This window comes from Heterocephalus glaber, unplaced genomic scaffold (genome assembly GCF_053883595.1).
Source record: "Heterocephalus glaber isolate CG9 unplaced genomic scaffold, H.glaber_assembly_v1.0 deba00001504, whole genome shotgun sequence".
NCBI lineage: Eukaryota > Metazoa > Chordata > Mammalia > Rodentia > Bathyergidae > Heterocephalus > Heterocephalus glaber.
In genome coordinates, this window is record NW_028258324.1 from 62,406,898 (window position 1) to 62,420,351 (window position 13,454).

Consider the following 13,454-nt stretch of genomic DNA (forward strand, 5'->3'; position numbering starts at 1 on the left):
CTCATTTAGGTCATTCTCTACGAAGGCTAAAGCCAGATTTCTGTTTAATAAGTACTCCCTTCCTCTTGATTCAATCAGAATAAACATTCATTGTGTCTCCTCCTGTTTTCTTTCTGGATTATTTCTGGCACATAATCGTGCCTCAGGAGTAGAGGTTTGAGTTGGTCACTGTAACAGGGATCTTTTGTCTTATTAAAGCCTGTAATACGGAGGCTATAATGTGCCATTCTTTCTTCTCAGAGAGAAGGTAGAATGTGACCTGGTATTTCTGGGATTACTGATCTTGGAGAATCGACTGAAGGAAGAGACAAAACCTGTCTTGGAAGAGCTCATCTCAGCACAGATAAGGACTGTAATGATCACAGGTATAGAACAAAGTGGGCAATGAAGACAGTGAGAACCTGGTGTGGGAATAGACTCATTTAACAAATAGGGTTGTTTATCCACTATGGGGCAAGGCATCATTCAAGGTGCTGCTTTCCTTAAGTTTCCCCTGCAGCAGGGTGAAAGAAAATCAATCAGTCAATCATTCAGTGAATCAGTCAGCCAGTCAAATAGTGTAATAAATGTTTGGAGGTACACAAAATCGGGTGATGTAATGAGTATCTGACATCTGTTTTGGATGAGGCAGTTCAGAAAGGCCTCTCTGAGCAGTGACATTTGAATTAAGACCAGAATGACAAGAAGATATGAGCCACGCAAAGACGATGATTTTTATTGTCAAATGTTAGAAGATGAAAGGTGCTTAGTCAATATGATCTATAAACTCCACTGAAGGCCCATCAATAAGAGAGTCTATAATGTTGGAGTTAAAAGAAAATGCTGCCCTCTTTATTCCTAATCCCAAGCTCTGGATCAAACAAACAAGGGACCAGTGAGAAGAGATTGCTAAGGGAAATGTATGGAATTGTTTAATGAATGTTTTTCCAAGGTAGGAAGGTCATGGTGGAAGTGTCTGGTGGAAGACAGTTGAGCATGCAATGGCCAACAAACAGGAAGCAGAGAGAGAAATGGTGAGCCAAGGAGGGAGACACGCTGCTCCGGCTCCCACCCCAGTGACTCACCTCTTCCACATCTTCCAACCTGGCACCATCCAACAGCACAGTCAGCCCTGGATTAGTCCGTGGAGGAATCCACTGTCGCGCACAGCACCCCCATGGTCCAATCGTCTTCTGCACACATGAAAACTGGGGGTGGAGGGGCTTTTAGATCTAAGCCTTAATAGGGACCCCTTAATTGTTATAGGTTGTAAATGTCTTTGTCAGATAACTGAAGCTCAGTCTGGGCTGTACTTCCTCCATAGTGGTCTCTCACCGGTAGTGGGCCAGCGGAAGTGGTGGGCTCCCTGCTGAGCATGTGCAGAAGCTTCTTAGCGCTCAGGGTTCCGTTTGCCCGTCCAGCTGCAGGACCCTGTTCTTTGCCACCAGTCTCTTGCTTTGAGGGTCTTCCTATCTATTATGCTGAAACTTGGGAGAAGCCAGCTAGGGACAGTCAGACCGGTGCTGTATTATTTACTTTTTAGAAGTTGCTCTAGGAAGCAGTGTATGTACCTATCATTTCACGAAGCTTTAAACCAGGAATGTCCCTTGCCTGTCCCTTATGTTATAAGCGTCATAAAGGTAACAGACCTTGGTTGAGAACCCCCACTGAATGTTACAGTACTGTATTTACTTTCAAGAGGTGGGAGTTAGAGATCGTGAGGGAAGAAAGTGGTCTTTCATATCTACCCAGAGCTTTGTCATTTTGGTTGCGCTGTTTTTATTCCTTAAGTACAAATTAACCTCTGGTATCATTTCCTTCAGCCTCAAGAGCTGCTTTTAGCATTTCCTTTGAACACATCTGCTGGCAACAAATTATGTTAGTTTTCTTTCATCTTAGAATATTTTTATTTATCCTTTATTCCCTAAGGATGTTTCACAGCTGTAGGAGTCAGAGCTGAAGGTTCTTTTCTTTTCTTTTTTTCCCTTAAATTCTTTTATTGGTACATTTTAGGTATACAATACATTTACATTTATCATTGGGTGCTTGTACCTGTACATGATGTATCTTGGTTCTTATTTTTTCCCCATTACCTGTGCACCCTTCACCCCCTCCACCCTTCCCTATTTACATAGACTTTGTTTTCATTTTTTTCTTTTCTCATAAATTTTCCTTTCCCTTCTTTCCTTTCCCCTTCCCCTCCCACCACCCCTACACCTTTGGACCTTTTCTTATTTCAAATTATCAGTTATTCATTTTAATCATTTTAATCCTTATTTACACTTTCAGTTTCTCACACTAGAGAAACTATTTGGTATTTACACATGTGTGTCCTATTAATTTCACTTAAGAATATTGCCTCAGTATGCATCCATTTAGCTATAAATGACTCTAGTTCTTCATTCTTTATGGCTGAGTAGTACTCCATTTTATAAAAAAACCACATCTTCTTTATCCAGTTTCCAGTTGATGGACACTTGGGCTGTTTCCAAGCTTTAGCTATTACAAACTGTGCCTCTATAAACATGGGTGCACATATATCACTGTGGTATGATTTTTTTAATTCTTTGGGGAAGATACCCAGCAGAAGGTTCTTCTCTTAGAGCACTTTAAAGATGTAGTTCCACTGCCTTCTTGACTCCATGGTTTTTGAGCAGAAATGGGTGACAATTTAAATCACAGCTCGTTTATCTATAATGTGTTCTTTTTCTTCATCTGCTCTTTTCTTTAGCTTTGATTTTAGTAGTTTGATCCTTATGTCTCTGGGTGTAGACCCCACTGAATTTTCTCATTTAGGGTTCACTGAGGCTTCATGCATCTGTAAAGGTAGTTTTTTTTTTTTTTAAATCATATTTGGAGAGTTTTCTATTATTATTTCTTTTAATATTTCTTTCTTATTTCAGTCTTTTTCCTCTCCTTCTCAGATTCCACTGACCTGAATAGGAGTCCTTCTGATACCCTTGAACCTCTTTATGTTGGCTTACTTTTCTCTTTTCCCCATATTGTACAATTGTCATTCATCAGTCTTTCAGTTTGGCCCTTTCTTTTATCACCTCCATTCTGCTACTGAGTACAACCTCAGATTTAAAAAAAAAAATTAAATTCTGTATATCTAGTTCTTTTTTTACCATTGGTATATTTCTTTGTTGAGAACATCTGGCTTTCAATTTGTTCCATGAATATTAACATCTACCATACAAAGGAGACTTTTAATAGCTACTATCTGATGATTTCCACTTCTGAGTCATCACAGGGTTGGCAGCTATTGATTTTTTAAAGTTGAAAATTGGTCAAATAGTCCATATTTTTTGTATGTGGAGTATTCTCAGCATGTTGGCTATTGCTCCACGAGACTTTGAATCCTGCTAAAACATTCTGGAGAAAGTTGAGCGTTTTTTTTTTCCTAAACAGGTGATCATCTCAAATCCTGTTGTGCCTGTTGTAGGAGGTGGTTCCAGAATTCACTTAGATATTAAATCTTTTGCTGTGATTTTGGGTTTTCCCTATGCAAGGGTTACTCTGAAGTGATTTATAGTTTAGTTTAGTTCTTGAAACTTCTATCATCCTTCTTTGGGTCTGCTCTACATGTGGGTTGAGCCTGAGATTTACAGAGTTCAAACACTGAATTAGTCCTCTTTCGCAGCTCTCTTATTCTCAGAATTCATTTTATCAAATTATACAGCCTGCAGGGGATCCTTTTCTTGGCTCCTCTGCCCTGAGAGATTGGGTTTCTTTAGCAGTTTTAGCTTCCTGAACAGCTCTGGGGTTAGGGCTTACATTCAAGTCAAATATGAGAGGAAAGAGAAGCAAAGCTGAGAAACTCACCCCCTGGAGGGTGCTTTTCCAAGGCTGACTCCTTTTCACAGTCTGCTCATACTTGTTTACTTTTTAAAGTCTCTTGGGTAGTTGCTTTTGGTTTTGTGTTTCGAGTTTGCAATTGTAATAGATGGGAAAGATAGTTTATACTAGGCTTACTCCACCTCGATCGGAAGTAGATCCACGATACACTATTTTAACTCTGTAGGGTTTCCTAAATGTTCACAAAGCTCTTAACAACTGAGAGAAATAGATTTGAACTTTGTTTTCTTATTTTTTACTCTTCTATTCTGGCAAAAATCCACCATTAGATCAGGAAGTAACCTGATGAAAAGGAGCAGGAACCAGAAAAGGGATTGTGAAATGATAACCCAGGACTGAAAATGTCCATAGAGATGATTTCTCTTTACCTCTACAGTAAGGACTGAACTCTTCAGCTGGCTTTCCAGGCTCTGCATGATTTGCTTCTCTCTTCAGTCTCACCTTGGGATCTCTTCCTGTCTTCTAGGTGACAATCTTCAGACCGCGATAACAGTGGCTAGAAAGTCTGGGATGGTTTCTGAAAGCCAGAAAGTCATTCTCATTGAGGCAGATGAAACCCCTGGATCCTCATCAGCATCTATATCTTGGAAATTAGTAGAAGAGAAGAAACACATTGCATGTGGAAATCAGGTACACCCGGAAGCAGACCTTCTGCCATGTCACCTGACTTGTCGCATGGTGTTGGTGATCCACAGCCGTGATTGGCAGAGGTGTTGAGGTGACTTGGAGCACACACACTTCTCCAGACATCTAACAAATATGTAGTTCGATGAACCCAATTCTATCAGTTTTTCACACTGTTCCTACTGCTCTCCAAGGCACAGGCTTTCTTGGGTACTGGAAATGATCCATTCTTTTACACTTAAAGAACTTGTTAGTTTTGTGTGAGAAAGAATATACTAAGCAGAGCTGTGAATCAAATTTCCCATTTCTCCCCTGGCTTGTCAGCCACCCCATGGGTTCCAAGGGGATTTAGTTCCTGGGAGAGACACTGCTGTGTGCGTTGCAAAATCAGACTATGTCTTCAGGGTGGGGAAAAAAACCCATTTTATTCATGTATCTCTATTCTTGTCAGTAGTCTATTTCTATTGTGTCCTTGTGGGATGATATTAATTCTGTAAGAAAAAAATAGTAAGCTCCCATTTCAGGGAGAGAGCTGTTAAGCTGCAATACTTTTATAGTTTACACTTGAAATGTGTGAAAAGTGCTGTTCTTTGGGACTCACCAAGATCAAATCAGGATGAGAACAGGACACGAGGAAGTGTTATTCTCCTATTCACTATTCACTGTGATGTGTGAAGATTGATCTAGCAAAGAGGAAATACTTCTCTGAGAAATCAGGGCTGGCGTGTGACTTTAGAAGAGGTACCCTGGTCTGTCTGCATTCCTTTCTCTCAGATGTGCATGTCTTACCCACTCTCTCAAGTGGAAGAATCTGAAATAATCGTAAATTACTTTGCAGGACAATTACATTAACATCAGGGAAGAAGCCCACGATAATGGCAAAGAAGGAAGTTACCATTTTGCCCTAGATGGAAAGTCCTTCCAAGTTATAAATCGCTATTTCAGCAGCCTCCTGCCAAAGGCAAGTTATGAGAGGGCAGAAGTCCCTCAGAGAAGATACTTGATGGCATTTCTTGAATATAGTCCTCAACAACTTCAAACTTCTAAATAGCACAGATCCAGTTAGTCCTGTGTATCGTAAGAGAGGCAGATATTTTTTGGAGAGGTTACTATCATTTTATTTCCTGCTAGATTTGTAATAAATAAACTTGATTGGTTGTTTTTCCACCATCTAGAGGATTGAAGTATCAGTGATTTATTAAATCATAAGGATTGATTTTAGGTAGATTTCACTATGTTGCCACAATGAAGGATCTCATAGAGAAAATCCTGCAATTGTATAGGAAGACAGGCCAAGAATGAAAGACTGCCTTTTTTTTTTGCCATTTGGTTTTTAATAAAGGAGCTCTATTCTGAGGAGAATGAAATTTAAAGCTTTTCTGATGAAGAACGAGCCCATGGCAGATAACATATCTGCCAAAGAATAAAGATTTTCAGTGCACACTAAGCTGAATTTACTGCCAAGAGGAACATGGAACACATACATGAAACACAGAAAAATTAAAACTCTATAGAAAGCAGTTGAGGAGAATAGAGCTGGCATAGGTTTTTATATCCTCAAACAATCTATGTTCCATAGCTCAAAGTAGATGTGAGTTAGTAGCTGAGTTTCATAGTTGCTCAAGGCTAGATGATGATATTATTAAGTCAAAGGCCACAGATAGTCATGAGGCTGTTCTTCACAATTTCTGGACAATTTTTTGAGAATCAATTGGTCTTTTTCTTGTCTTAAAAACCTGACCTCTTGCTTTGCTGCAATTTTCGCAAGTCCACTGCTTCAAGATTTCATTAAACTCTTGATTTTTCAAGACCACCTTCTCCGTGGATGCTGGGCTAAATTCCTGTCAGTGATTATTTTTATACAGTACTTTAATTAAAAATCTTTATCTTTACTAATATTTGGTATTCCCTGTCATGTATCCGATGACAAAATCTCAAAGTCTGTCTTAAAAATCAAAAGAGGATCCCGTAGAAACAAACATCTTTTTTCATTCACAATCACCATGCCCAGCTAGTGTTCTCTTGTCAGGTATTTCATATATGACCAGCTTACATCACAAATTTCCTTTGGCTTCTTACAGATACTGATCAATGGGACAATCTTTGCGAGAATGTCTCCTGGGCAGAAATCCAGTCTGGTGGAAGAATTTCAGAAACTGGAGTAGGTTCTTTGACAATTCAGACAGTGTGAACTGCATGGGGGGTTGGCAGTAATGGGAGCATCAGAGGTTCAGGGACTCAGTTTGGCTAGGGCAGTGGTTCTTGCCATGGCTTCTCATCTAGGGAGCTTTGAAAAAATAGCAAAACCAGGACCCTGCCTCCCAGAGATCCTAATTTAATTAGTCACATGGGGCTTGGCTGTCAGCATTTAAAAAAAATTGTTCACATAAGTCAGTTTTGAAACCAAAGTTAAGAACCACTGGACTAGAGCATAGGGGTCTGAAAAGGTATAATGAGAAATAACACTGGATATGTGATTTGAGCTCAATTCTTAAAGGTACAATGAGAATATAGACTTTATTTTTATAAGCTATCATCATAGTTATAGGGAGATTCACATGGTAAGAAATTCATAACCCCTCAGATATTAAAATATTCTTAAGCTAAAGCATCCTTTCCAGCTTGAATAAAAACAAATCAAAAACATTAACACAAAGGGTTTCCATTTATTAGAATAGGCAACTCAAATGAAGTGACTTTCATGCAGAGTGCTGTCAAATGCTTGTCCTCTTAGAAGCCAACTTTCCAAAATCTTTGTCAAAAGCTCCACAGGGAAGTATTCACCTGACCTCAACAAACCACCCTCAACTAGCGTGGTGCACACCTGTAATTCTAGGTACTTGGAAAGCTGAGACAGGAGAATCCCAAGTTCAAGGCTGGCCTGGGCAACTCAAGGAGACCTTGTCTCAAAATAAGATTTAAAAAGGCCTGGGGATATAGGGTAATGGTAGAACACTTACCTGAGTGAGGTCCTGGATTCAGTCTTTAGTACTAGGAGGAAAAAAGCCATCCCAAAGCAGGGGTGTGCTTTTTTTTTTCTTTGGCTTTTTGACCTGGTACGTCATTTTTCAGCTGAGTGACTGCTGGCAGGCTGGTGTTCCTCTTGTGTTACTATTAACAGTACTGACAACTAAGAGTTGCTTATCATTTTAGACTTCATAAAGTCTTTGCCATATAGCGTCTCATTTTATACCCATAACATTTTGTAGAGGAGAAAAATGATGGTCAGAACGGTAAGATGATCAGGTCAAAATTTAGATCTTCTGGTTCCAAAAGCTGTCCCTTCTCCTCTGCTTTGTGGTATCTCATCATATGGTCACAAACGCCCTTACTTTGCAACTCAGTAACCAGCTTCCTCAATAGCACAGTGGAGCATCTACATGGACAGTTGGAGCCAGGAATGATGGGCTGGATTTCTCAACACATTGTAAAAGCTGCTGAGTCACACTTTACTTTCACTCAGACTCTAGGGAAACTCCCTTAAAATAAATAAATTTAAACCCTAAGAAAGGATGACCACCATGTCCTTTTTAAGTTAGGAAAATTAGGTGGTAAGATAGCTTTGATCCCTCCTATTCACACGGTTCCCTTTTAGTTACTTTGTAGGTATGTGTGGAGATGGCGCCAATGACTGCGGGGTAAGTAGCGGGCAGCCAGAGGGGCCATCGTCCCCCATCAGTCCTTACTTGGAGCTCTTTAGAGAGAATCCCTGCTGGATTACACCCCATTTTGGCTCCGCATGATGGGTAGATGGATGCTGAGGATTTGGGAGGGTTTCACCAAAGCCATCAAGTGACTCTTCAGTGGTCAGGAGAGGGTAAATGAGGTGGGACTAGGTTCTGCACTTCCCTTCTTTAGCTAGGTGGCCCAGTGCCATTTCTTCCTTGTGTGGCAGGCAGGGTAAAGTCTGGATGTCTTCTGGTTGGTGTTGGGGCCCACAAGCCAACTTGGTGGCCAACTCAGTTGGCCTTTTCTTTTGTGGCCTCTGTAGAGATGTGTGGGAGTCTGCATAGGCGACAAGCCAATTCTTTGCTTTCAGGCTTTGAAAATGGCCCATGTGGGGATCTCTTTGTCAGAGCAGGAGGCGTCTGTGGCCTCACCTTTCACTTCCAAGACGCCGAATATTGAGTGCGTGCCTCACCTTATCAAGTAAGTAGCATTATTTTCCCTCTCTTGGCTTTTAGTCACAGATAACACTGTTCCACTGGAAAAGACCAGGGAAACTATGTGTTCCTAGGTGAGGAGGGTGCTCTGCAGGAAAATACAAAAGTTCTGCTACTGCCTAATGGACTCACCAGCAGATACAAATGCCCTTGGTGGAGCATTGCCATTTCTAGTGAAAATCATCAATGAGATTATTTTTAGAGGATTGGAATCAGAAGAGTGCTGCTGATCTGACAGTGTGAATTATCCTCCTGCTTTTAAAGTGCATCTTCTGAGATCTTCTTTTCCTCTTGCCTCTTTCTGCATTTTTGTGGTATCCTTCTCATCCCCAGCTTTCAAAATTTTATTCATTTTTAAAATTTGCCTTGGTGCTTTATCTCCTCCTTCCCCAATATGAGCTTCTGCTGCATTTTGTCTGAAAGATGCAGATAATTAGCATCGTGGCCACTCTTGGTTATTATAGACATCTCCTGTTTATATTTAAAAAGTGATTTAAAGCCCATTATCTTAAAACAACCCGAAGATATAGGAATGGTTATTTCTTTTCTTTTTTTTTTTGGCACTGGGGATTGAACTCGGACCTTGCTCTTGCATGGCAAGCACCAGAACCACTGAGCTAAATCCCTGGTCCCTAGGAATGATTATTTCTTTTGCAAATAAAGAAATTGAGACTCAGAGAATTTAACTGATATGCCCAAGCCTACTCCTTTAGCTCCTTCCATTTTAAAATGTTTGTTCATGTATTTGACAAACATTTATTGAATGGAGACTTAGTACCAGGATCTAAGGGACATAAATAAGGCAATACTTAATGGTTTTGATAAGTGCTATCAAGGAAATAAAAAGGATAGTGTGAAAAATAGTGAGGTGGTTCTGAGGAAGAGTTGGCTGCTTCAGCCAGGGTGACTTGGGAAAACCCCTCTAGGAGAAGAGGAAGGAGAAGACATCACTTTCTGGGCAGCAGCAGAAGTAGCAGCAGCAGCCTGATACAGGAAAAATCCTGGTTGTAATCTCAGGAAATAATTATGACCATAAGTAAATTAAAACTCTATTTTCCCCCAAATGAAGCAGAAAGAAGTGATTTTACAAGTCTCCTATTTTATGCTTTAAATATGCACTATTTTGTCAAAGTCAATCAACAATGGTACAAAGGAACAAATTCAGTGTGTCCAGTCTATTTCAATTGGATGAATGACTCCTTTGAGCATGTGCATAAATTTAGTTTTAGTTTAGAAAAACCTGGGACTGCCAAAATGAAATTGGAATCAAATGTTTGCCAAACACCTGCATGAAGATAGCTCCCAACCTGCCATCTTATTTATATCCCTTGGTTCCCACAGAGAAGGTTGGACGAGGGAAATGACCTTCCCAAGCAGATCAGTATGTAGGTGTGAGTTCTGGGACCAACTCCTGAGTCTACTGGCTCTGAGAGCAAGAGCTGAAGCAAAGCTTGCAGAAGGGACAAGCATAGCTACAAATCTGGGCTCCATCACCAGGTCAAGGCTGTGGACTTCGGCCTAGGGAATTGGTCTTTCCTGAACATCTAGTCACTTAGTGTCCACAGCCCACTTCCATTGCCTCATGCTGTCTGGGCTGTCAAACAAGCACTCCTAGTGTCAGACTTTGGATTGTTTTTCTCCTGAGCTCAGCTGAACAGCACACAATAACTGAGCCGATTTTCCTTCATCACTTTCATTTCATTCCTTTTCTTACACAGGGAAGGACGCGCGGCTCTCGTCACCTCATTTTGCATGTTTAAGTACATGGCTCTGTACAGCATGATTCAGTATGTTGGCGTTCTGCTGCTCTACTGGGTATGACTTGGGACCTAGCCTCTTGTTTAGTGAGGACCAAAGCAGGTGGTAGTTCGTACTCAATTGGCAATGTCTCTTCAAGGAAGGGTGCGTACAGGATACCTAGGCATCAAGAGCCTCCATGCTTCTCAGGAGGCTGAAGCAGGAAGATCACAAGTTTGAGACCAGCCTGGGAAACTTAGAGAGACCCTGCCTTAGAATAAAAAATAAAAAATGTAGGGCCGGGGATTTAGCTCAGTGGTTTCACTGCCTGCTGCACAAGCACAAGGACCTGAGTTCGATCCCTGGTACCAAAAATAAATAAATAAATAAATAAATAAATAAATAAATAAATATTTTTTAAAAATGTAGTAGTTGAGCACTCCTGGACTCAATCCCCAGTACTAGGGGATATACATACGTATATGTATTCTATATATATATATATATATATGTCTATGTATATCCTGAAAGGTTTTTTAGTACGTGTTTACAGTATGTAATGATTGCATTCCTTGTGTGGAGTTGGTGCATGCACATAACACATATTAATATCCTTTTTCATTCCTTTTCCCTCCCCTCCCTGCATCTCTTGAACCCCTTCCCATTTGAGAAAGATTTGTGTCTCTACTTTCTATGACTGGTCTTTGATCTTGGTCTTTATAATTTGGGTTTCTCCTTAAAGTTTTATAAGATAAATCAGAAACAGATGTACACAGGAAAATCTGTTGATGTCAATTGTCTGACTCTCTGGCTCAGAAATTCTTTATCTGTGGTAGCCAGAGATCAGAACTGAATGTACTTCTTCCATGCTCCCTGGAGCTTTCATCTGCTTGGACCAGGCCTCCCCCTCCAATACTAGAGTGGCTTTAATCTAGAATACCATTCATAAAAGGGATAATTCTCTACATTGGCTTCTAACCAAGCTTCCCACCTGGCTTTCCTTGATTATTAATATTTGCCAACTTCAGTGGTATAAATACTTTCCCACAGCCAACTTCAAGGTATTTATGTGTCACTAACTGAGGAATAGGAAAGAGATGTACTCTAGCAGGATGCCGTTATACAGTGCTTGCACCATATACATGCAAGAGTTGCAACCTCAGTATGGGTAACAGGGTGTAGGAAAATAATTAGGAAACACTGAGCTCTGAGTATTTATTTACTTTATTTTTAATACAATTTATTTAACAATGCATTTGTACAATTCAATTTTTATGTTGGCTAGATTAAATAATCAGCTCAAAACTTTGCAAAAAGTTTAGCAATTGATTTTCAGGAGTACAAGCCAGTAAACTTCTGGTTATCTGAATATAGGTATTTGGAAATTGGCATATCATGCTACAAAAAATACATATATGTTGTGATGGCTTTTATTATTTAATAGGATATAAAAGGAGAGTTGATGCTTATTGTTGGTAAATCCAATATGTGAGCTTATTCTTAATACTAACATAAAGAAAAAGAGTTTCATTTGTCATGTAGCGATCTAGATTCATCTTTATTTTTTGCTCTCTTTCTCTGAAGCTACAGGTTTTAGTTCTGTTGCTTTCAGATCACCAGTGTGTTTTCATACCAATGGGTGGACTAGAGAAGGGTTGGGTATTAATGGGAATGTGGCTCTATTTTGGAATCTCAATAACTCACTATGCTCAAAAGTCAAATTAAACAGTACTTGGAAGAAGCACATTTCTTGAAGTCATTAACATCTGGCCATTTTTTTCTCAAGAGTATCAATTTGCTTTATTAGGACTTTCTCATATCTCATCTAATAATACTCAAGTCTGTAAGTTGGGTTCAGTTATTCTCATTATCCATCAGTAAAAATAAGGCACAATCACCACGCACTCACCATGTCTTACCATTGGGGATGGGTGCTTTTATTGTGTGAGGTAAACCCCCAGATTTTCTGGTAACAAACAGAAAAAGAGCAGAAGTGGCTGTAGTAGCGGGAGATCTTCTCTTCCTCAAAGGGGACCTACTGGTGCACAAGGACCCCAGCCTGTAAAGCCCTCCTTGCTGGTGAGGTTTCCACAGGCTTGAACCATTGCACAGCACCAGCCCTCACCGAACCACACAGGCTTTTGACCGCATCATCTCCTGGGTAAACTACTTGAATGATCCTGTTTTGTGGTGAGAATATGAATGCAAGTCATGTCAGACTTTATCTAGAAGGTCACAGCTGTTTTGATCTGCTTTTCTTTTCAGGAGACAAACAGCCTTTCAAATTACCAGTTTCTGTTCCAGGATCTGGCCATCACAACCCTCATTGGTGTGACAAGTAAGGCACTTTTAAAACCTTCTTCCTAGAGGTGCTCCTGGAAAGGAGGGAGGCAGCAGGGGAGAGAGGCAAGGAGTCACAGAGCGATCCTCGTGTTTGGTGATAGAAACGCTAGTGATTTTGCTCTTTTCCACAAAATACAGAGCTTCCATAAATGGACATTAAGCATATAAAATGAACAAAGTACCAAAAAAAAAAAACCATTTTGAAAATAAGCAAAGTACCTTGAAGATCAGGAACCCTGACTTCAGAGTGCTTTCAGGTATAGTTGTATTTGGAATGTGCCCAGTTTATAGACACTAAATGGCCTTCATGTTTCTGATTTGCAAATCTTAACCTCTTGGCCCTGAGAATGGACCTTTAATGTAGTCTTTCCATTTTACTCCTCCTACTTCCCACTTTCTAATGAATAAATGAGTTGTCTCTCCAGTTTCCCTGCATAGGGAAATTTTAAATTTATGACATAATTTTCAGACCTATTTTTGGTGCACTTCAAAACTGAGAGGAAGGTGCAGAGATTTCCGATATAGTCTTTCCCCCCAAACATTCATGTCTCCCGCATTAGCAGGATCTCCTTTCTCCAGTGGGGTACATTTGTGACAAGAGACAAACCTACACTGACTCATTAAAATCTCCCAAAGCCAATAGATTACCCTAGGTTCAGTTTTGGTCTTTCCATTTTATGAGTTAGACGTATGTAATATGACAAGCATTCGTGATCATAGTGTCATACTGGGTATTTTCACTTTCCTGAG

At 40.1% G+C, this 13,454-nt stretch overlaps 1 protein-coding gene across 6 annotated transcripts in view; it reads left to right on the forward strand.

Moving 5' to 3' along the window:
• Positions 1 to 13,454, forward strand: part of Atp13a4 (ATPase 13A4) — a 130,058-nt gene that overhangs the window by 96,769 nt on the left and 19,835 nt on the right. For 5 of the 6 annotated variants that reach the window (XM_004834765.3, XM_087186692.1, XM_087186690.1 and 2 more), the window contains 8 exons: positions 241 to 365; positions 4,304 to 4,467; positions 5,300 to 5,422; positions 6,543 to 6,622; positions 8,057 to 8,099; positions 8,501 to 8,610; positions 10,343 to 10,439; positions 12,627 to 12,699. In XM_004834765.3, the coding sequence (XP_004834822.1) occupies positions 241 to 365; positions 4,304 to 4,467; positions 5,300 to 5,422; positions 6,543 to 6,622; positions 8,057 to 8,099; positions 8,501 to 8,610; positions 10,343 to 10,439; positions 12,627 to 12,699 (815 nt within the window). The remainder of the gene's footprint in view (positions 1 to 240; positions 366 to 4,303; positions 4,468 to 5,299; positions 5,423 to 6,542; positions 6,623 to 8,056; positions 8,100 to 8,500; positions 8,611 to 10,342; positions 10,440 to 12,626; positions 12,700 to 13,454) is intronic. The other variant, XM_087186691.1, reaches the window with a different exon arrangement.